Raw genomic sequence first — 22619 nt, forward strand, 5'->3', positions numbered from 1 at the left:
AAGAAAGTTACATACTTCAAGAGCTAGTCATTCACCTTTTCTTTGGCTCTGAGTTGATCAAACATTTCCTGGATCTCAACTTTCCAATCGTCTTGCAGGGAATGGAACGAATCCTCAGGCATTTCAAAGAAACCAGACTCCTCTATGTTGGTTAGATGGTTCAAAATATTTGCAAAAGATGGTCTTGAATGAGGGTCAGCATTCCAGCAATCTAGATAGAGCAAAGATATTCTAGCTCAGAAGCCAAAGGAGTTATCTGTAGAACTGTTTATGGTGTGTGTGTGTGTGTGTGTGTATTGTTTTTAAGTGTGGCCGGTAGCCATATTAAATTCCGGGTATGGTTTACATACCTGGCCAGTAAATAAATAATAATAATAATAAAAAAAAACACCACTCTCTCAGTTGTTGATATCCTAACCCATCTTCTGGAAGATCACACTTCAATGCATGTATTGTTCAATAAATTTCTTTTGATCAGGGTTGTTTAATCATGTATGTAGCAATGCTACATACATAAATCCCCTCTCCACAGATTTGTACTTCTACACAACTGAAATTATTCTCTCTCTCTGGATACTCATATGGTGGTTTCAAAACTGCCAAACAGATACCTATCCATTTATCTCTTATATTACAGCCTGTCCATCTTATAAGTTTGCAGGATACAATCAGATAAATGCACAACTTCAGACATCAGACTCACTCAGTGCTCAATAAAGAAAAGTGTGTTCTATCATGTGTAACAACAAAAGATCATTACAATTAGCACATGCTGCTTTTCATTCAGGATGCCTGAACTGACTTTTTCTATGTGTCTGATGCAACAGAATTCCTTATGCTAAAGTCCAATATTCCAAGACCAAAAATATTTAAAACTGTGTATGCAAAGTCATCCTCATGCAATAAAACAGATAAACTATGGCCGGGCGTTTGCTTTGGTCCCTCTTCTCGTCTCTCTATGCCCCCACTGGGCATAGAGAAAGGGGGAAAGCCCGACTCAAGGCATCACCCACCCCTGGCAGGCTTTAGCAAGCCGCTGGAAGGGAAAATCCCTCTCTGCTTATGCCCCAAGGAACAGCTGTACCAAGGGGGCATAAGCAGATATGGAACGAGGGACCAATATAAAATGGTTATATTCATTGCTTCATATTCGTCGGGGTCTCTGGACTCCAAGAATATGAAGCAATGAATATCTGATGAATCAGGGATATTCGTTGGATATCCTGATTCATTTTTATAATCATCCCCATGTCTAACTATAACTCAGAGTGACATGAGCTTGTTCAGGGTTCAAGTATGTGGATGACACACAACTAGTGGTAGAATATACCAGATGGGCGGGATATAAACCGAACAAACAAACAAACAAACAAACAAATATATAAATAAATATCTCTCCTTTCCATCTAAGGAAGGAAGCTGTCTTGGTTCTAATCCAATGTATTTATGAGGTCTATTATGTTTGATAACTATTTTAGGTTCATGAATGTGCATGTTTCCAGCATTTTGGAGGTCCAAGGGATAGCTTCTAAAGAAGTTAAATTACCACAAAATGAGGTTAGTGGACAATCTTTCATGCGCGGAGGTCGTCAACATTACCCCAAGGATCCAAGTTCTTGACTACACATTTGAATGGACTTTTTACTCAACACTTCCAGACCCTAGATTTTGATTTTCTATGAGTAGATACCTGGACTGAATACATTTGCTCATTATTCACAAATACTGTTTGATGGTTTGATATCAGTTGGTGATACATTTTTATTGATACTTTAGTATATAATAATGTTCTAATTTTTGTTCAGCTACAATATGGAGTTCCCTTTTTTGGTTTTCTTTTATTCTGTACTCTCTAGATTTTGATAAGATGGTATCAGTAATGGGCTGGATGAGGGCAAACAAACTGAAACTTAATCCAGACAAGACAGCGGTGCTGGAAGAGGTGTCAACTGGAAGGCAGATGAGGGAATAGGGATACAACCTGTGCTGGATGGGATTAACACCCCCACCTGAAAACTCAGGTTCGCAGCTTGAGTATGGTCCTGGATTGATTCCTGAGTCTCAATGCCAAGGTTTCGGCAGTGGATAGGAGTGCTTTTGAACTGTTAAAACTGGTGCCTTGCTCTACTCTGCTCATTCCTTGAGATGGCTGATTTGGCTACAGTGACACATGCCTTAGTTACATCTCTTTTGGATTACTGTAACACACTCCATGTGGGACTGCCTTTGAAGACAGTTCAGAAACTTCAGCAGGTTCAAAATGCAGCAGCCAGACTACTGACTGCAGGTACTTATAGGGAGCACATAACACCCCTGTTAAAACTACACTGGCTACCAGTCTATTTCCAGGCACAGTTCAAAATGCTGGTCATTACCGATAAAGACCTATACAGCTTAGATCCAAGCTACCTGGGTACATAAGAATGGGCACCTGGACACCTGAGTTCACTATTAAAACATCTAATCATATCACAGGCAAATGTAACAATGACAGTAGGAAGGAGAGGATATCATCCTGTACTTGTCTCAAGGAGATAATCAGTCTGTTGCAGCAAAACAAGAAAAGAGGCATGTGGCACTGCAAAGGATAAAATTGGATATCTGGCCTAACATTTTGTGGCATACATCCCAATTTATTGCATGGATAATTATTTGTATAGTTGTAATTAAAACGTCCATTAGCTGCTTTGTTGTACTCCAACTGCCAAATTTAAGCTGCAATCCTGTAAGCATTTATTTACAATTTCTGCTGCATCCAATGAAGGCTACTCAAAATAAAGCCTTACTCAAGGAGCATTTTAGTTCTGCCCCCTCCATGACTACCTCTACTGCAATCTACATGTAGAAAGCAATAAGTATGAAGATGAGAGAAGAAACACTTGAAACTGTAAAGGACAGGTGGGAAGAAAAAGAAAAGGTTGACAGAAATAGGACCAGAATTTTAAATGCAGTTTTTTAGTTACTATCACATAGAGACAGAAAGCTATTACAATAATCTGTAAAAAGAAATAGAGGATAACAACAAAGGGGGAAAAACAAGAGCGCTCTTCCAGAATATCCAAGAAATCAAAGGGAAATGTAAGATTAAACTAGGAATGCTGAAAGACCAACAGAGAAATTGGTGGAAGCAACAGCACTAGTTTTAAGATATGCAGATGACACCATCTTACTGACATTAAGTAGCAATGACTTGAAATGACTTTTAGTGAAAATGAACGTGCCAAAGCAGGACTACAGTTAAACATTAGAAAGACTAAAATACTTACTACAGAAGAACTATACAACTTCAATGTTGACAAGGAAGAGATTGAAACTGTTAAAGATTTTGTATCCCTTGATTTAATCATTAATCCAAATGGTGTGAAAGCCTGATAGGAAAGAAAGCTGACAGGGAAAAAACCTTGAGTACTGTAATTTGAAATGGTGCTGGAGGAGATCTTTGAAGATACCCTGGACTTCCAGAAAGATGAACAAATGAGTCTTAGATCAAATCAAGTCCAAACTATCTATGGAGGCAAAAATGATTAAACTGAGGCTGTCCTACTTTGGGTACATCATGAGAAGGCAAGATTTGCTGGGGGGAAAACATCAATGCTGGGAAAAAAATATAAGGGCAGTAGGAAAAGAGAAAGCCCAAATATAAGTTGGATTGACTCCCTAAAGGAAGCCACAAGGTTAAGTTCACAAGAGCTGAGCAGGTCTGTTGAGGACAGGACATTTTGGAGGTTGCTCACTGTGACGGAATGCCCACGTCACTCCTGTCACTCATAGCTGAAGCTCAAGTGTAGGAGCCTATGAGAGGATAGGAGGGTCGGAGTCAATTAGGCAGTTGGAGGCAGTTAGGGTGGGAGTTAGGAGGTGAGAAGGTGAAAGAGAGAATTGGAGAGTGGAGGAAAGAAATTGAATAGTCAAGATAAGTCTGAGAACTTGAGAGAACTGATATTATTAATAAGTTGGTTAAAGTGAATACAGTGGTGCCTCGCATAACGATTTTAATTGGTTCCAAAAAAAATGTTATGTGAAACATCGTTATGCGAAACACCATTTTCCATAGGAATGCATTGGAAACCGGTTAATCCATTCCAATAGGCACGGATTGCCGTCCTTAAGCGGAAAAACCCATAGGAAACATCGTTAAACGATACAATGTTTCCTCCATTGGAATGTATTGTAGCTGACTCAATACATTTCAATGGCTTTGCGAAGTCAATTTTTGCAAAATTAAGTGTGTCATAAAAGGGTCAAAAATGGTTTTAAATGCTTGGATTAGCTTCTGCACCCTCTAAAACGGATGCAAAAGTTAATTTGGCTTTGATCTGACTTTTCGTTAATTAATGGTGAATTTTTCCCCCCCAACTTTTGACAGGTGTCAAAATCTGACAGCTCCATTATTTCCTATGGGGGAAGAAAAAATTCACAAAAAATTAATGAAGACACAGCAACTGTTCTAAATGCTTGGATTCGTTAGAGGACCCCCTAAGTCGTGTGCAAACCTGATTTGGCTTTGATCTGAACTTTCGTTAATTTATGGCGAATTGTTTTCTCCCCCATAGGAAAGCATGGAGCTGTCAGATTTTGACAGGTCCATTGGTTCCTATGGGCCGGAAAAAAAAATTAACCATAAATTAACAAAAAGTCAGATCAAAGCCAAATCAGGTTTGCACATGACTTAGGGGGTCCTCTAACGAATCCAAGCATTTAGAACTGTTTTTGACCCTTCTAAGACACCTTTTTAATTGAAAAAAGAAACATCGTTAAGTGAAGCAGGGGACCTAAAATCGCATTCGTTATGCGAAGCATGGTCCCAAACTTCGCTAAGCGAAAATCACCCATAGGAAACATCGTTATACGGTGCATATTATTTCCTAAAAAAACACATCGTTATGCGAATTAATCGCTAAACGAGGCAATCGTTAAGCGAGGCACCACTGTAAATTAATAAAACAAATGAAGAATTGAACGTGTAACCAAAGATAAGTTTTAATGAGTGAATCTATACAAAGAACATTTGTGATTCAAATTTAGTCTAAATAAACAAGTTATGTTGGCAGCAAGTGTCTGATTCAAGCATTGTGCAAGTGTGGATAAGGGATATCCATTAGTGGCAGCGAATGAAAGAGAAAATATCACCAGAGTGAATCTTTGTTTGCGGGAAACAAACAGGGAACACTGGGTGAAACGTCACACTCACTTATAGGGCAACTTAATGGTGCAGAAGAACCACCACCACCACTACACAAATCAGAACACTGTTTTTTTCCAAGTTCTAATTTATGTGGAGAGACCCACAGATACAAGAGGCTCTTATCTGCAGACATGTTAACTTCTACATGCAGAAGGGTGATGAAAGTGATGACCAGGTGAAGGGGAGGGGCTAGTGTATTCCCCTTCTTCACAGATTTGCTGTCCACAGTTTCTACTGTGTGAGGAGGGATTAAATGTCCAACGGACCACAGCATTACCTGTGCTATTGGCATAAATATCAGAATTGGGGCCAAATTAGTAATACAGGTAATAGAGAATAATAACATTAGCCAGGATAAGGCCAGGCCAGTGACAATTTTGCCAGGGGATGATAGGGCTGCTTTGTTGATAAAGATGCCTGACCTGTGCAAAATGTATCCATTTGTAACACTATCAGTAGATTTTTCTGAATATTAATAGGAAAGGATATGCTTATGCCAAATTCATAGTGAAGATGTGACATCCAAAGCTGTATTAACACAAATACTATATAAATTGTGTCCTTTGAGACTATTCTGATTTTATTACCAGATTTTGGGAATCCATGAAGGATTACACTGAGAACAATCTCAGCATGTTCTGTATTTTACAGTATTAGATGTTGCCACCTTATGATCAAAAGCTTCCTCTACATACTGATTTGATCTCACAAATTCAGATTTACTTTATTGCAACCATGGATCAGCCTTTTTAAAACAAGAATAACACAAATGCAGCAAAGTGTGTGCCCCAGAGGAGGTCCAATCCACAATCTGCTAATGGAGAAGGTTCCCATGCCTTGAGGGTTCATCCTATTTCCTAATCTAGTTGGTGAGGTGATTTAACCAACTGCTTCCTTGGTACACATGAGGCACCTAATTTTGATGCTTTGTAGCCGTGCTTGAAGAGCCAGAAAGGAGTAGGACAGTTAAGATTTGTCAAATCCATTTGGGAAGTTTTTTTTTACTGAGTGTGATATACTGTGTATCTTATAATTAGAGTAGTGTACAGAAGAACATAATAGTTCCCATCATTCCAAACTGACCGAGACTCTGTACAGAACATGTGGGTTATCTTTGTTTGAAAAGTGATGAAGTAAGTACCATATTTTTCGCTCCATAAGACGCACCTTTCCATAAGACGCACCAATTTCTTAGGAGAAGAAAACAGGAAAATATAATGTTTTCTTCGCTCCATAAGACGCACAAACTTTCCCCCCCCATTTTGTGGGGAAAAAGTGCGTCTTATGGTGTGAAAAATACGGTATATTAAAGTGGATCAAAGTGAAGGTTTGATGATATTTAGCAAATTTTCAATGGCGAAGGTAATCTGATGGACATTGATGTCACAGAATACTTGCAAGCAAAACCACTTAAAGAACCTTGCAAACCAACAAACATTCCATTAAGCCTGGTTAATGAACTACAGAGCCAAACCGATTTACATTTTACACAAAATAAACACTCAATTAGAATTATATTCCAACAGCAAAGTATTTTGTTTGGTCAATTCAGTCTACGCTTACCTTCCATCAGACGGGCAAAAGGTTCTGGGCAGGTTGAAGGAATAGGAAGAGCGAGTTTATTCATGGCAACACCATATGCTACTGCTAGGCCATCAATTCCTCGAAATGGTACTTCCCCAGTTAAAAGTTCCCAAAGCAAAACACCATAGCTATGAAAAGGAAAATAAACTCAGTCATTTACACAACCATTTTCTTAAATCCAATTCAAGTTACAAGCACACGCTGAAAGAGAAAATTTTGAATACAAATGTAGTGATGGCTGCCAACTTGGATGCCTTTGTAATTTTTGGAGATTAGGATCACTGAGAGATCCTAATCAAGGTGGCTCTAGATCAACTCTAGTATCAGACGTTCTATGCCTTAGTATATTTGTGCAGGAGAATACAAAGTAGAACCAGATTTTGTACTCATCTCCTGGAACTGCAGGATTTTGTACTCACCTCCTGGAACTACAGGATTCACACCATAAACAGATTGCTGAACAGACAGGCCTTCTATCTGTTCCGATTTGATCCTTACATTTTTGTAAACTCAGAAATTACAAATTTCAATTATATCTTACCAAAGAAAAATCAAAGTTTTTGTTGCAGTTTAAAACATGAACACATGGAACAGCATTAGCAGGAATGACAAGTGCATCTTATCTCAGCCAAAGTCTTAAGATGCAGTCCTGTGGCCAGAACTTTGTTCATCACTGTATGATGTAAAGATACTTTGTTGCTATTGTAGTTGCCACTGGTATAATGTTGATTTATGCCCATGTAGCCATGCAACATGATTTTAGCCATTATTTAAAATGTAGCAGCTTTCTGTCACAGGATCTGTTTCTGGTAATCATCATGAAATGTACTTTGAAGAACAGATTGCGACACAATTACTACTTTTCATATGAGGCAGTTAAAGAACTTTCTTTGGATTCTCTTTTTCTCTCTTTTGATGTACTTCTCCACTCCAGCAGTCACTGTCCTTCTGAAAGTCCTGTGGCTAGCATATGTGTACACCTAATACTTAGTCAACATATAATAGTTAAAGTCTTATTGCATAGCTACACCTGAAACTGTGGATGTTATTGTGAAATTTGCTTGAAAGTGCAAGTCTTATTCAGGAAGCAGTTCTGACGATGCAGCTGCATACCACGTTGTGTGGCTCAATGTATAATCAGACATATGGTCTGCCTGAGTTTAACTCCCTGTATACTTCTGCATGCATGACTTTATGCTCTGTCAAGTATAACAGGATTTCAGCCAAAAACCAGAATGTTCTTTGTTGTTTTCTTAACAGACTTTTGGCATTTTATCATTTTGCTGTTAAAAATTGAATCCATGGAAGTTTTGGGTCTGTCCTGTAGTGTGCTGCTGCCTAAGGAAACAGAGGATTAGTTCCAGTGGGTGAATAGGGTCTGCACCTACATCAGTAAGAGCCAACCTGAACCTGTACTTGTCGACAATTTGTCTAATTTTTACACAGGCGGTGGGGTGGGGAACTTAACAATTCACATCATAGATATTAAATCTAGCAACTAGTGTGGGGATTTTTTTGTCTTATTTATAGGTCACCTTTCTCCCAATAAGGGGATTCAAGGCAGCTCACAATGTTAAAAAATTAGAACTTAAAAACACAAGAAATTATACATTACAAAACAATTTAACTATAATAGCAATTAAAATACACTGAATGATTAAAAACATTCAAATTTTAAAATCTCAACTAAAAACAGCATTCAGAGACTTAGTTATGATTGTTAAAACTGTTAAAAGAGTGCCTGAAGGGATGGATCTTCAGCTGTCAGTGGAAGCATAAAAGGGAGATGGCCAATCTAACTTTCTGAGGGAGAGCATTCCACAAACCTGGAAGCTGCCACAGAGAAGGCCATTTCTTATGTCTCCATCAAATATGCCTGTGCTAGCAATGGGACTGAGAAGAGAGCCTCCTCAGATGATTTTAAGAGCTGTGAAGGCTCATACGGGGAGATACAGTACAGTGGTGCCTCGCTTAACAATGATAATTGGTTCCAAAAAAATCGCTGTTAAGCGATTTCATCGCTAAGCGAAACACGGTTTCCCACAGAAATGCACTGAAAACTGGATAATTGGAAAATTGGAACGGATTGCTGTCCTTAAGCGAAAATCACCATAGGAAACATAGCTAAGCGAAACACGGTTCCCCAATTGAAATGCGTTGAAACCTATTCAATGCATCTCAATGGGGAAAAAAATTACAACAAATTTAAAGAGTCGGAACAAAGTCAAATTAGTTTAACAAAGGGTTTATTAAGTGCACTTATGATTTCAAGCATTCTAAACATTTTTTAAACATTTTTAAACATTTAAAAAACAGCCAACATGAGGCTGTCAAAACAGGGGGATCCAAACTGTCATCGCTATGCGAAGCGTGGTCCCAAACATCGCTATGCGAAAATCGCCCATAGGAACCACCATTAAACGGAGCGCAAGATCGCTCTGAAAAAGTCATCACTAAGCGATTTCATCGTTAAACGAAGCAATCGCTAAGCAAGGCACAACTGTACTTCAGGTAGCCTGGACTAAAGCCATATAAGGCACTTCAGTTTGGGCCGAAAAATGGACTGGTAGCTGGTGCAGTTGGTGAAGTAGGGGGCCAAAGCTCAAAAATATCTGGAGGGCCTCAGTTATCCACTCCTGCTTTCTATAGAACACGAATTACAGATTAGGAACATCCAAATTCACTGTGAGACCAGGGGTGAGAGGGAGGAAGCTCTCGATGGAATGCCGTCCCTCCCAAAGACAGAAAGGGAGACACAAACCCAGTTCTTCTAGGTACCCACACCTAGAAGAACTGAACAAGGAACTGATACCCAGGATTTGGAAAGAGGATTGTGCAGGTTAACGGTAGCCGTTCAAACCCCGGACAAATTGGGGTGGAAAAAGAGGGTGGAGATTGAGGCAGGGATAGCAGATATAAAGAACAAGGAAGACCCCATACCAGGAGGTTGGGAGATGGTACGGGTGCAAGACCCATGGACTGGAAAGTGGGATAGAGTGCGAGTGACTAGGAAAGAGGCTGACTACTGCTGCCGAAAGGGGATCCCACAAAGACCTTCATATTGGGGTGAGTCAGAAGCCCAAGAGCAGTGGAGAAAGTTGAGAGAGGAAAGGGAAATTGTGGAGAGAGAGGAAAGGGAGTGCCTGGCATGGCGAGTGGAGGAAGCAAGGAGGAGGGGATTCCAGATAGACCCTGGACCACCTTCTGTATGACTCAGAACGTCAGATGGGTTAACCCGACCAAAAATGAGACCACCTCCCTTCTCGATGGAGAGAGCCGAGAGGTTCTGAAGGAAGAGGGTGTATTGGCTTGGTCAGGACCTTGGAACAGTAATGACTCAAACCCATGTTTGAGTGATGCATGGGCACCCTTGTCAGACCAGTTGGCGACAGGAGACAAGTTATGGAACAATGAGTTGGACAATAACTTTCTGTTGAATACTCCAATAAACCTTTCCCCTGGTTCAAATTTGAAAGAGACTTGTAATTTTGTTGTGGAGAGCAATGTTTCAAAAATTGAACTCTCACATTCACGCACAGGAAATTTAGCACAAAGTGAGCAGAGGCACATACGAAGCTCTCATAACTCCACAAACACATCAGATGCAGAGTATGAAGATGGGACAGATAACACTTAATAAATGAATAATCTGGAGATTTTCTTCAGGAAACAAGTACAATAGTCCATATACAATTTAACTTTATTGTGGTTAAGGATGGGCCATTTGTGCCTAAATGACAAATGAAAAATATGAAAGAAGCTCTCTTTTATGTAACTCATGTTCTTTTGGTGATTACTGAAAGAGAGCCTCTAAAACATAGATTATTTGAGTTTACTACAGAGAAGTACATGAAGTTTCATTTTTCTTCCATGTTCCCTCTTTTGTGTAACCTTTCAGCATTCTTTCACCCACTCTTTGTCAAATCACTTGAGAATTTTTCATCCAATAGCAAGTATCACATGGGCTCTCAGCAATCAGTCAGAACATCTAGGGAAGCAGGAATTTTGACTCAGTAAAAAGTGAGGATACTCTTTGCTTCAGTCAGTCTCTGTGGGATTACTGCACACTCCTAGTACCTTTCATCCTTCATTGCTGCCTGCCTTTTGACCTTTAAAGTCTGACGCTTTACGAGCACCAGCATACAGCGTTCTGACATGCAGATACTGAATGATTTGAAAAAAAGCCTATAGATTTGCCCCACAGCATACATTTACTCTCCATGCAGGACAACTTTTGTTGTTTGCATAGAACTCAATTTTTTTGGCACTTTAGAATGAAAATTCATCTGTAAAATGTGTCAATCTTCTTCTGAGCATAATCTAAATTATATATAACCTGTGATGAATTACTTCTCCCTACCCACTTCTTGTCTTTTAACTCTACTGTTTCTGAGTAAAAAGCTGAATCAGCCAAGGTGGTACTATTTTATATGCTTTTATTTAATCTATATTTTATATACAGCAAAACTAACACTCCAGAAGAATAAAAACTTATGATCACAAAAATACAGTCAGAAGAACATATTTTAGCCACATTCTAAAATTCAGTGACTATAATTAACAGCCATAAGAAGTTATAACATTGATACATATCAAAAATTGTACAAGGAACTTTTCTTACCCCAAAGAATTAAACCAGCCAGCAGAAATTATTTAGATTTTGTCCAAGTTGCTCTTTCTAGTTCTTTCTCCTATAGCCCTCTATATCTAATTTAGCTACTTTTATTCAATGCTATTAACATATTACATTTTACTTTGTCTGTGCTTTTATTATTTCTTTAACTAATTGGTGAGGTTCTGTCCTTAAAACTAATCATTCTACTGCTTTCAAGCATTTTCAGTCTGTTGCCAAGGTACTGAATACAGTATCTAAAATATAACCTATCCAATTAACTTTGAAACTAGAAATATAAAACTTTACTTTTGACATGTGTTATAAAAATGATTATTAGCTTGATTTTAAAGAAACACACAAAAGCATATATCCCATCAGAGCACTCATAATGAGTAAAAGAAACATTCTTTTTTCTCATTTTAACTGCTACTAGTGAGACATTTGTATTTATTATCTGCCAATGTGCTTTAAAGACAATTTTAGTAAAAAAAAATCCTTGCAGATGTGATTTTTTAACAAGCATTTCTGTCTGCTGAGAAGCACAAAATCAAAAACATTACATGTCATTGTTTTAAGTTCCTTGTGAAAACCTAATCACTTGTAAACAGGTATGTAGCAATCAATTTTCAATGCTTTTCACAAACAGGATATTATTAACTTTAACATTCCTGCTGTGCCTCCATCTTGAATCCTTTCTTCTTTTTTTCCCCCTTGATTTTTCTGGGGATTTTTTCCTTTATCTATTTGGGCTATTTTGTTTCTGCCAGCTGGAAAGAAAAAAGTAGGCATTAAGTGGCCTGGGGCAGAGAACTCTCCCGTATGCTACTAGTTTTAGTTGTGGGGGGCTTTGATTTTGTGTGTGTGTTTAATTGCTTCCTTCTTTTCTTTTCTTGGTTTTGGAGAGGGGAGTTATATGTATGGCTTTTTAAAATTTTGCTATATTTTGGGTATGTAGGTGCTTTCCCTGTTTGTTTGATTTTTTAAAAAATTATTATATATAATTTACTGTGTATTTATTCTGTTACAAGTGTATAATTTGGTGGGGTTTGGGGGAACTGTTTGTCTGCTTCTGTAGGACGGACTATGGACTTTGTGACTGTGCCAATATGCCACTGGACTCTGCAGATGCCTGCATAAGTCCAGTGATGAATTTTCTTTCTCATATAGTGTCATCTGATTTTGGAGCAGATTGATTCTTTGTTGCCTAGCATTTTTTTTGAAGTAGTTTTAAGGGTTTTTTAGGCAGTTGGAATATCAGAAAACACAAATAGTGAAACATGAATGGGAAAGCTTCCCCCCCCCCCATTTACAAAAAAGGATCAGTACACAAACAGTACAAAAATGAAAGAAGCATTCCCCAAAGGAACCAGAAACAGAAATACGAAAAATTTTGCAGTACACATCCCTAATTGTGCTTTAAGTATTAATAAATGTACCTCCATACATCACTTCCTTTAGAGAACATGGATGATCGGATAACCTCAGGAGCCATCCAAGCGTATGTCCCAGCTGCACTCATTTTGGTTGTTTTATGCCATTCTCTGGCCAAGCCAAAATCTGTAATCTTCAAGTTCTTATTATTCAGATCCCCATTTTCCACCTTCTCAAGTATCAATACTGGAAAATGGGGGGGGGGGGGAAATAATACAATCTGGTGAAAATACAATTAATATTACATTTCCAAAAAGAAAAATTCTTCAGTTCAAATCTAACATGTACAGTTCATTCTATATCATAGAAATCAAGGAAATTCAGACCACAAATCAACCTGCCAATCCTAACATAAACTAGAGACATTCTTGTACCTTCTGACTCAAGTAAACACAAGAGACAAGCTCCACTGTTCAGTTCCCCAAAGAGAAACAGCAGTTGAATATCCAAGACTAAGCCCACTGAAAATAACAAAATGTCTTTATCCCAAATTCATATTAATTGGATGGGGGGGTTGGGAGTGACAGGGTAGGAATGCTTTGCAAATCTGATGTTTATAGATATTATTAAAGAGTTTCAGTTTTTCTTGTAATTAGTGATGTGCTGTATACTGGGGGCGGGGTTGCGAGTATAACATGGGGATTTCAGGAATATAACACCTAGAACATGCAGGGCACCATAGATGAAAAGAAGAACATAAGAAAATCATGTTGGATCAGACCAAAACCTGATCTAGTTTAGTATTCTTTTCCCACAATAGCCACATGGATACCTATGGGAAGTTCACAAGACAGGCATGAACAAGAAAGCATCATTTTCCTTAAGTTCCTTATGCCCAGCTGTCATCCCTGTTAAATTCCATTCTATTGTATTCAGCCCAGGGCTCAAACCTCTCAACACCTTTATGAATTTTGTTCCTGCTTTCCAAGGTATTAGCTATCCCACCCAGTGTTGTGTCATCTGCAAATCTGATAAGTATTCCCTGCACTCCGTCATCCAAGTCATTAATAAAAATGTTTAAGAGCACTGGGCCCAAGATTGAGCACTGTGGTACCCCATTTATTACCTCCTCCCTTATAACAAACTCACCAATTAAACACAGTCAAATTGTACCCTAAATTCTTCCCAAGTCTGTATGATAGAATTAGCTGCATCCAAGTTGAAATGGGCATGAGTAATTTTATCCATTAAATGTTTAGCAAATGTCTTATGTCTGATGAAGTGCATTTGTCCATGAAAGCTAACATTTAAAAATATATAAAAGTTAGTCTTTATGCTATCACCATGAGTTTGTCTTTTTTTACTTGTTATTTATATTTTGCTTTTACCAGTAATACTTGTACAGATTAGCACAGCTACCCCTTCTACAAATGTATTGCAGTAGGCTGAAGACAGATTCACCTTAAACATTCAGAAAAGTTCCACTGGACAGCATTCCAAAGACAGTTTCTTCTTTACCCCAACTTTGACTCAGAGTACATTCAATAATACAGTCTGACTTATGCTTTGCGATATTCATGTAACATGTTATGCCACTTTCCTAACAGCTTTGTAGTCCTAAGGTTACTGATAATGGAGACAACCACTCCTTGAAGTACAGCAGGGATTCAGCAATATTTTACTTGAGCACCAGGTCAAAGGATAATACAGTGGTGCCTCACATAGCGACGATAATCAGTGCAGCAAAAATCGCTGCAAAGCGATTTCATCGCTATGCGATATTAAAAAGCCCATAGGAATGCATTGAAACCCCTTCAATGCATTCCTATGGGCTTCAGACTCACCTTTAAGCGAAAATCCTCCATACGGCGGCCATTTTCGCTGCCCGGTAAACAAGGAATCCATCCCAGAAAACAGCAGGCGGCCATTTTTTTTACCCGGTGGCCATTTTGGAACCGCGATCAGCTGTTAAAAAATCATTGCTTTGCGATGATCGGTAAGCAAAACAGGGTACCGATCAACGCAAAGCAATTTTTCCCCATTTAAAACATCGTAATGCAATCGCAAAAGCGATCGCAAAAAGTTAATCGCTATGCGATTTCGTCATTAAACGGGGCACCCGTTAAGCGAGGCACCACTGCATATCATTCATCTGTCAAATTCTAGTTGCTTTTGTTAGGCATGCATTTGACCTCTCAGCTTAAGATATTCACAACAGGAATCTGTCTGACAGCTTCAAAATTCCACACCCTGAAAATAATAATTTTAATTAGTACCCTGTAAATACACTGCACTGGAACTCAATATACTATCATCTGTAGAGCTAAAAGGAAGCTTAAATACTGGCAGCAAAACAGCTGACTCATCAGGTATATGACTTCCATCAGAAGTCTCCCAATTATCCTGTTTTAAATATGTAGGATATATCGGAGAAGAATCATGGCAATTCTGATCTTGTCAGGCAATAATGTTGGAGCCTAAAGGAGGTTGGAAAGTGTCTCAACACAGGATACACCTAACAGCTACATCTTTATTTGCCTGAATGTGATTACTTTGGTAGTAAACTTCCACTTTCTAGTTACTTCTATGGAGATTATTTTTGTTGCACAAAGCTTTCAACTGAGTAAAGTCCTACAAATGAGGGGAAAAAACTGTGTTGTTACATGCTCCAAGGCAAAAGTAGGTGATACCTCTATTAGACCACTGAAACTGTAAACAGACCTTCCATGCCAGATTTCAAATGAGGGCTGCAACATTAAGCCAGAAGTGTTCACCTCTGCAGTGTTAACTGAATTGTCCAAAGCTCACCAACAGAAAGCTGCCAACTGCTTGCATTTCACCACATATTGCTTTACACTGAAATTAAAGTTCCTTTCCTTTGGCTGGAGACTGATGTGGCATAGAAAGGTGCAGATAAGCTGGTATACGTTGTTGGACTATGAAAGATATGAACTGTCCATGGCACTATCTGCAACAAAGGCAAGCAAGACTTCCAACTGAGGACAACATCCTTCTCTAACCACTAGGTAATACTATTAATTTGATTGTAACTGGCTTGCCTAGTGGGTAAAACAAATTTTATCTCAACTTCTCTTATGTGACATTTCCCACATTTCTACATCACTCCAATCGCCAGCCAAAGAAAAAGACCCTCTAGTTCAATGTAAAACAATAGTGGGAACGAATGCTGAGTGGACGGCAGCCTTCCATTTGGTGAGTTTGCCAGGGATGGAATTTTAAATTAACACTCCTAGTTTGACTCTGCTATCCTCATTTTGAAACTGGCATAGGTCATGGTCACACCAGGGAAATGTTCCCCATTTCTAATGATACTTTCCATACCTCTCTGTTGTGCTGCATCGTAGTCACGTGTTACATATACCTGGATGAGCATCCCAATATGTTTTAATGTTACAAATTCATTTTCTTCAATATGAATCATTATTGCTGGCTATACCCTGCTACCAATTTATTTTCTCTCTTGTTTTATGGGGCACTGCAGCCCCTTAAATTAAATTTTTTAAAAACAGTACACTAATATGCCAGGTACTGTTTCCTGATGGGTAGGTTTTTCCTCTGTTGTGCCAGCACCTCTGGAAGCAATGCATTGCACTCAATGGACCCAGCACCCCCACTCAGGGCTGTTCTGCTTGCCAGAACAGCCCTGTTCTGTATGCTGAGTGATGCGACACCTACCAATGCCTTTAAAGCTCCTGACAGGAGTTTATCAACATATTGACACTATCCACAGATACGTGGTGTCCAGCCTGAAAGAGGGCAATTGTTTCTGAATTTTAATGGTCTAGTAGAGATATCACCTACCTTTACCTTCAAAGATAAAGTATTAGTATGTGGATTAAACTCCAGTCTTGGCAGCCAACTAATCTAGGCCAGGATAAACTTGTTCTAAACTTGATTAAACTAACCCATCCTTGACCTATCACAATCTAAGAACAGAGCTATATAGGTATTACACGTTCATGAAATTATTAGCCTATGGAGGATGCCAAAGACTGTTTTGCTAGCCCAAGTAACAGCATATTCATACTTAAAAATTGAAAGGAGAAAATACTTCCAAGCCATTTCCCCCTACTTGACAGTAGCATTTACTTGCTACAGGTGACCACACAAAGTACTATTTATAAGCCTAAGCCACATCTTCAGAAGCAAATAGGCTGCAAATCCAACTTAAAACTTTTCTACTGCAAAAGATTACAGGAAGGGAATAATTTACAGAAAGCAGACAAGCGGTGATTAAGATTCACTCTCACCACTCAACAGGTCTAGTACCATGTGATATTCCAAGATCTAGATTAGTGGCTCAAACAATTAGTAAAGCATTTTCCCCAAGTCAATTATTTCTTTAGGAAAACTTTACTCTCTTCTAAGGCTTCATAAAGAAAACAAAATTTTAAAATGAAACATTAAGCCTTGAAAAAATTTAAAATGCACCAGTAGCTCACCTCCCTGTCAATGAAGTACATAAACAGAAATTAGTAAACTAATTAAATAGCTTTCATTGACAAACCAGAGGTTCACTAAGACAAAGAGAAAAAAGGGACTGCACCTGATAAAGTCTCCTTGCCTAACTCAAGTGGGCATGCAAGAATGAATACCAAGGCACTGCTAAGGCAAAGTTCTTCCCAAGGTCAGGGAGATTTAACACACATTGACAGCCAGCATCTCACTAATTATGTTGCAAACTGACAGAGGGCAGATTGCTAAGAGGTTTATTCTGGTTTGGTTTTGTTTTTAATTAGTTACACCTTGGCTATGACAGAGACATTTTCTTGATGGTTAACAAATTTTGCTTCCTGTACTAACACTCCCAGAAATTTTAACAAATTGATGTTGCACATTACAGATCAGAGCAATGAACATCAATTTTAGCAATACCTATCTTATACTTACTTCTATGAGATCTTTTCTTGACACCCACTACTTAAGAATGTATCTTATCCTTCTGTAAGCAAGCAAGCATTAACTTCATCTTCAGGTCTCTATTTGTGTATTATTGTATAGCTATTACAGATAAAATCATTGTTAAAAGATCACAGGCACTGGAGCTGTAAGGAATTCTTGTTCATGTTAATTATTTTCTGTGTAGATGTTTTCTAGCTGAACTGTACCAAATACAGCAGCTACAACATTTTAAATTTAACCTTTAACCAAATTTACAAAATTACAGTGCCAAATCCACATACATTTTCCAATGATTTTCCCCATTTATTTCATGTCAACTATTCCTTTCATTTTCCCTGCTATTTATACATATGTTTTATTGTCTTATACATATAGCATGGCAGGAAAAGGTGGAGAGATAAAATCAGAATGAGAATATTTCCTTTCTTCACCACTATGCATTTACTATATTTGTTCACCCAGCACTCTCACAAAGCTATTCAGGCTTGTCCTGTGCCTATTCAGTTTCATATGTTTGCTTTCTCTTTCACAAGTCTAGTATATCATATTTTTCTCTATATAGGACTATACTTTTGTCTAAAAATTTTAGACTAAAAATTGAAGGTTTTCTTATACAGGGAAGTAATATGAGGAGAGTACAAAAACAAGTGGAGGGGAAAGCAGGGATCAAATTGTTCCTGCAGGGCTTTGAACCCTCCTTTCCCTTCCACTTGCTAAGTCCCATAGGGCTTAACAAAAGGAAGGGGAAAGAATCAAAGCAATCCCGTGGCTGTATGAGGGGGAAATGGATAAAAATGATTGTGCATTTGCAGGATTGCTTTGATTCCTTTCCCCCTCCTTTTGCTAAGTCCCACGGGGCTTAGCATGAAGGGAGAAAGCAGGGATCAAAGCAATCCTGCAGCGTTTTGATCCCTTTCCCCCTACACTTGCTCAGCCCCACTTAGATTTCTTAATTTTGGGTTAGAAAAGTTGGGTGGGGGGTCTTATTAAACATGGGGGCTTCTTATACATGGAAAAATACACTACATGATATTTCCATAAACTGGTGTTTAAAAAATAGAAAAAACTATTTAAATCTCATAATGTTAGTGTATACATATATCTATCCCTGAACAGGTCCACTGAATGTGACCTTCATCTCTCTTTATAACCTTTATTTTGAAAGCAATTGCAAATATTTACAAATATTTACAAATAATATCAGACTTACCCATACATTACTACAATGGAAAATAAATATCCATCTTACTCCCCTACTTCTGACAGTACTGAAAAGATTAAATTGCTGGGGCAGACATCTACTTGCATCTTCTTAAGGTAACTAAATGCTGAAGAAGGCTGTGTGTGTAGTTCTATCCATGTGGCAGTGGAAGACACTGATATTTGTTCCAGACTAATCAGACAAGTAGTATGTGGCAAGTCTGGCTTTAAGGTGTAAAGCATTTATAGCTCATAGAAATCTTCATATCTGGACTCATTTGAGTTATTCTGAATATCATACAGGACTGACGTACTATGCTCTCAAGAAAAGAAAAAGAGAAAATTTGTATTGGCTACAATCCAAGGAAGCAGTGACCATTAATCTTCATTCTCTCCTTAACTCTGTAATGTAGTTAAAGTTTCCCCTCATGTGACAAAAAAATAGGAAAATGTACTAGAGAAAAAAAGACCACAAAAAAAGGAAAAACAGACGTTTCTGTTGGCAAAAACTCTAAGACAATGTCACAAAGTTGATTTTCTTTCACCAGGTTATTAATCCATTAGCAGTTACTTATAAGCAGGTATCAATGGAAAATTAGACCTCTGTTTTCTTCCTTTTACCCCATTCCTTTTTGGTCTCAAGTTTATATGGCTAGAATACATTTCAAGTTACTAATATTTTATCAACATTACCAGCCTGGTCATATGCATTTGTTCTCATTGCACACCTATACGACCTAAGAGTACTCTTTATTTCAAATGCTCTGAAAGTCACTAATGTCACACCCCAATACCACCTATATTGTCCACTTACTGTTGCTGGACTTCAGATCCCGGTGGATAATAGGAACAATTGCTTCATTATGCAGGTAGTTCATTCCTCCAGCGATCTGGACAGCCCAATTCACCAGTATGTCTGGTGGGATCCTTTTACCAGACAATACTCTATTTAGTGACCCACCACGGGCAAACTCCATAATTAAGCAAAGATTAGGTTCCTTCAGACATACACCTTTAAGGGCAATTATGTTAGGATGTTTTAACATAGCAAAAAGCTTGGCTTCTTGATGGACATTCTCAACAGTCTCAGTGATGTCTTCATCTGGATCATAGCGGGCTGCCTTGACAGCAACTTCCTCTCCAAGCCACAGTGCACGATAGACCTTGCCAAAGCCTCCTATGCCAATTATTTCCTCCAGAACCAGCTCTGAAAAATTAATCTCCAATACTGGGAAAAGAAAAATGAAGATATATTAGTTTTAACATGTTCACAATATTTAGTGCCAGCATTACTTCACAATTAAAATAACTAAACTGGTTAGCCTTGTAATTAGCAAACACATGTGTAATACATCAATTCATTCCTGTACTATTATCACCCTCAGGAAAACCTGTATCCAATTAGTATCACTGACAGTGTCTCATCTTTATACACAACTCTGCTGCAAGCAAAATATTTTTTATTAGTTCTAGCCATAAGATTTCTAGGGTTCCCCTCACCCCCACAGAAAGCACTCTGGGTCAAAAACAAGTTAAGGAGGAAAATAGCAAGAATCCTATTGGTGTTTGTGTAAGGTCTGCATAATTTGCCATTGACAATTGTGGCTAAGTCAGGGCTTTTCTTGATCATATGACTTGCCACCTGCCCAGTTTAGCATCTGAGATATCTTTGAACATCAATTAGTTACGGTTAGGCATGGCAAGTTATACAAACTGATCAATATAAACAAAGCATGAACAAAGGTTTCATCAGAAAAGCAGATACAAACATATTGAGATTCCATAAGCAAAGATTTTAGTTTTAAAAGAGGTAGCCATATTAGTCTGTGCAACCATATCAGGCAAAATCTAAAGAAACAAAACAAAAAGGCGAAAACATGTGGCACCTTAAGACTATTATATTTTAATGTGAGCTTTCATGGACAAGTCCGCTTCATCAGACCATATGTCTGACGAAATGGACTTGTCCACAAAAGCTTACATTGTAATATAATAGTTTTAAAGTGCCATATGTTTTTGTCTCTCTTTTTTTGTTTTTCCGTTTTTTTTCCTTTGGGCTTTGCATAATAAGCAAAGGTTTTATCATCTAGCTTTACCTATTGTTGGAAAAATTAAGAATATGTTTCAGAAATTCATATGCAAAGACGGCAACATGGTGAACAGCACACACACAAACATGTATATATAAACAAATGTCTACAGCACAGTAAAACATCCTTTGTCATTTCTGTTAGCCAAATTGATAGTGTGAGAGACAAGAAACATTTTTTAAAAAATCTAACAAACATCTTAAGCATAGACAACCAGTTCCCATTATCCATATTCCATTTATTTATATTTTAGCATATTCAGTCATCCAAAAGTGAATGCTAGTTACATATTTTATCCACAGTTGTGCATGCTAAGATCACTGGAAGATTAGACTACTACTGTATGTTGTGCTCTCATCACTGATGCAATTTGCTTCAAAATCTTTGCATTACATATATAAATCACTATTATCATTTTCCCAGCACAATTAACAATAAGAACACTGTCTTCTAATGAGAATGTCATAAATATGCAACTGATAATAAAAATGCGGCTTAACTGATGCTATCATATAATTCCAAAAAAAGCACTAAAGCAAATACTAATAAACTCCATAAAAAGCTCTTAAGGAAGAAGGGACGATAGCATACTAGGATGGAAGGTATAACAATGAGAAGTGCAACATGAACAGTACTGATCTCCTTCAGATGGGAGGTAAATGATATTGAATTAATCTTCTTTCAGTCCATCAACAGCAAGAATTACTACTACTGCAATGATGCAAAAAACAAAAGACAAAAACGCACTCCCAAATCCTGAATTCTAAGAGCAAACCCATATAGTAATTTTGTGTTAAAGAAGAGCAGGAAATATGTACTAATGTCCCCAAATATTCTTGGTATCTGATGATATTTCTACATTTACCTCTGCGCCAAGGAAAAATAAGTTCAAATGTGTCATACAGACAGTAAGAATTATATATCTACTGTAACTTTCTCTAGAAAAATATCAAAATTATATAATACATCAAAGTTCTTTGCCGAACCTTTTCAACAGAAGTGTAGGACTCTATTAACATCAATATAGCTTTGATATAATATATCATACAGCACACAAACATTTCTTCTGGATATCAGTGGGGAACTAAATTTTTGAACCAAAGGTGCTGAATGGACAGCTCTGTTGGTGATACTTTTCAAGGAAGTTTCAAACAGGGAACTGCAGTTTTTTCATAGATCTGACACTTACTATATAAAAAAGCTTCCAAGTGGTGATTTATATAAGATAAAAAACTAGTTTAAGAGAAAAAGAACCCTGGCTAAAGGTTTAGATATTACAATTTCAGGCCCTGCTTTAACTTTTTTGCCACATAAGTAGTAAAAATATCCTGTGGTTTCACTGATTCATTTCCAATTGAAGGCTTCTCCACCCACTTCTCTTGTTGGCTCCTAGCTTCTGTTACCCACCCTGAAATACAGTTGATCTTACAGCCATATAACAGCCAGGTTTTGAAGAAGCAAATGTTGGAAATGTACCTTCATGACAAAAAGAATGGGAAAGAATAATCACTTTTGGTGTACAAACATCCAGTCTAGAAAGTGACTGCATGAATAAACATGTCTATGTGTCTGTTGCTTTAGTATAGTCTAAAGACTTGGTAACTGCTGTGTTTTCATTTCAATCAGTACATTAACCAAGTACAGAGTTAAA

At 37.9% G+C, this 22619-nt stretch overlaps 1 protein-coding gene across 5 annotated transcripts in view; it reads right to left on the reverse strand.

Annotated features, from left to right (window-relative positions):
• Positions 1–22619, reverse strand: part of MAP3K9 (mitogen-activated protein kinase kinase kinase 9) — a 56455-nt gene that overhangs the window by 27385 nt on the left and 6451 nt on the right. For all 5 annotated transcript variants that reach the window (XM_078390735.1, XM_020788496.3, XM_078390727.1 and 2 more), the window contains exons 2-5: positions 19693–20106; positions 12821–13001; positions 6749–6897; positions 36–211 (exon numbers count right to left, since the gene is read on the reverse strand). In XM_078390735.1, the coding sequence (XP_078246861.1) occupies positions 36–211; positions 6749–6897; positions 12821–13001; positions 19693–19924 (738 nt within the window). In that variant the 5' untranslated portion in view covers positions 19925–20106. The remainder of the gene's footprint in view (positions 1–35; positions 212–6748; positions 6898–12820; positions 13002–19692; positions 20107–22619) is intronic.

Source organism: Pogona vitticeps, chromosome 1 (genome assembly GCF_051106095.1).
Source record: "Pogona vitticeps strain Pit_001003342236 chromosome 1, PviZW2.1, whole genome shotgun sequence".
In the NCBI taxonomy this organism is placed as follows: Eukaryota; Metazoa; Chordata; class Lepidosauria; order Squamata; family Agamidae; genus Pogona; species Pogona vitticeps.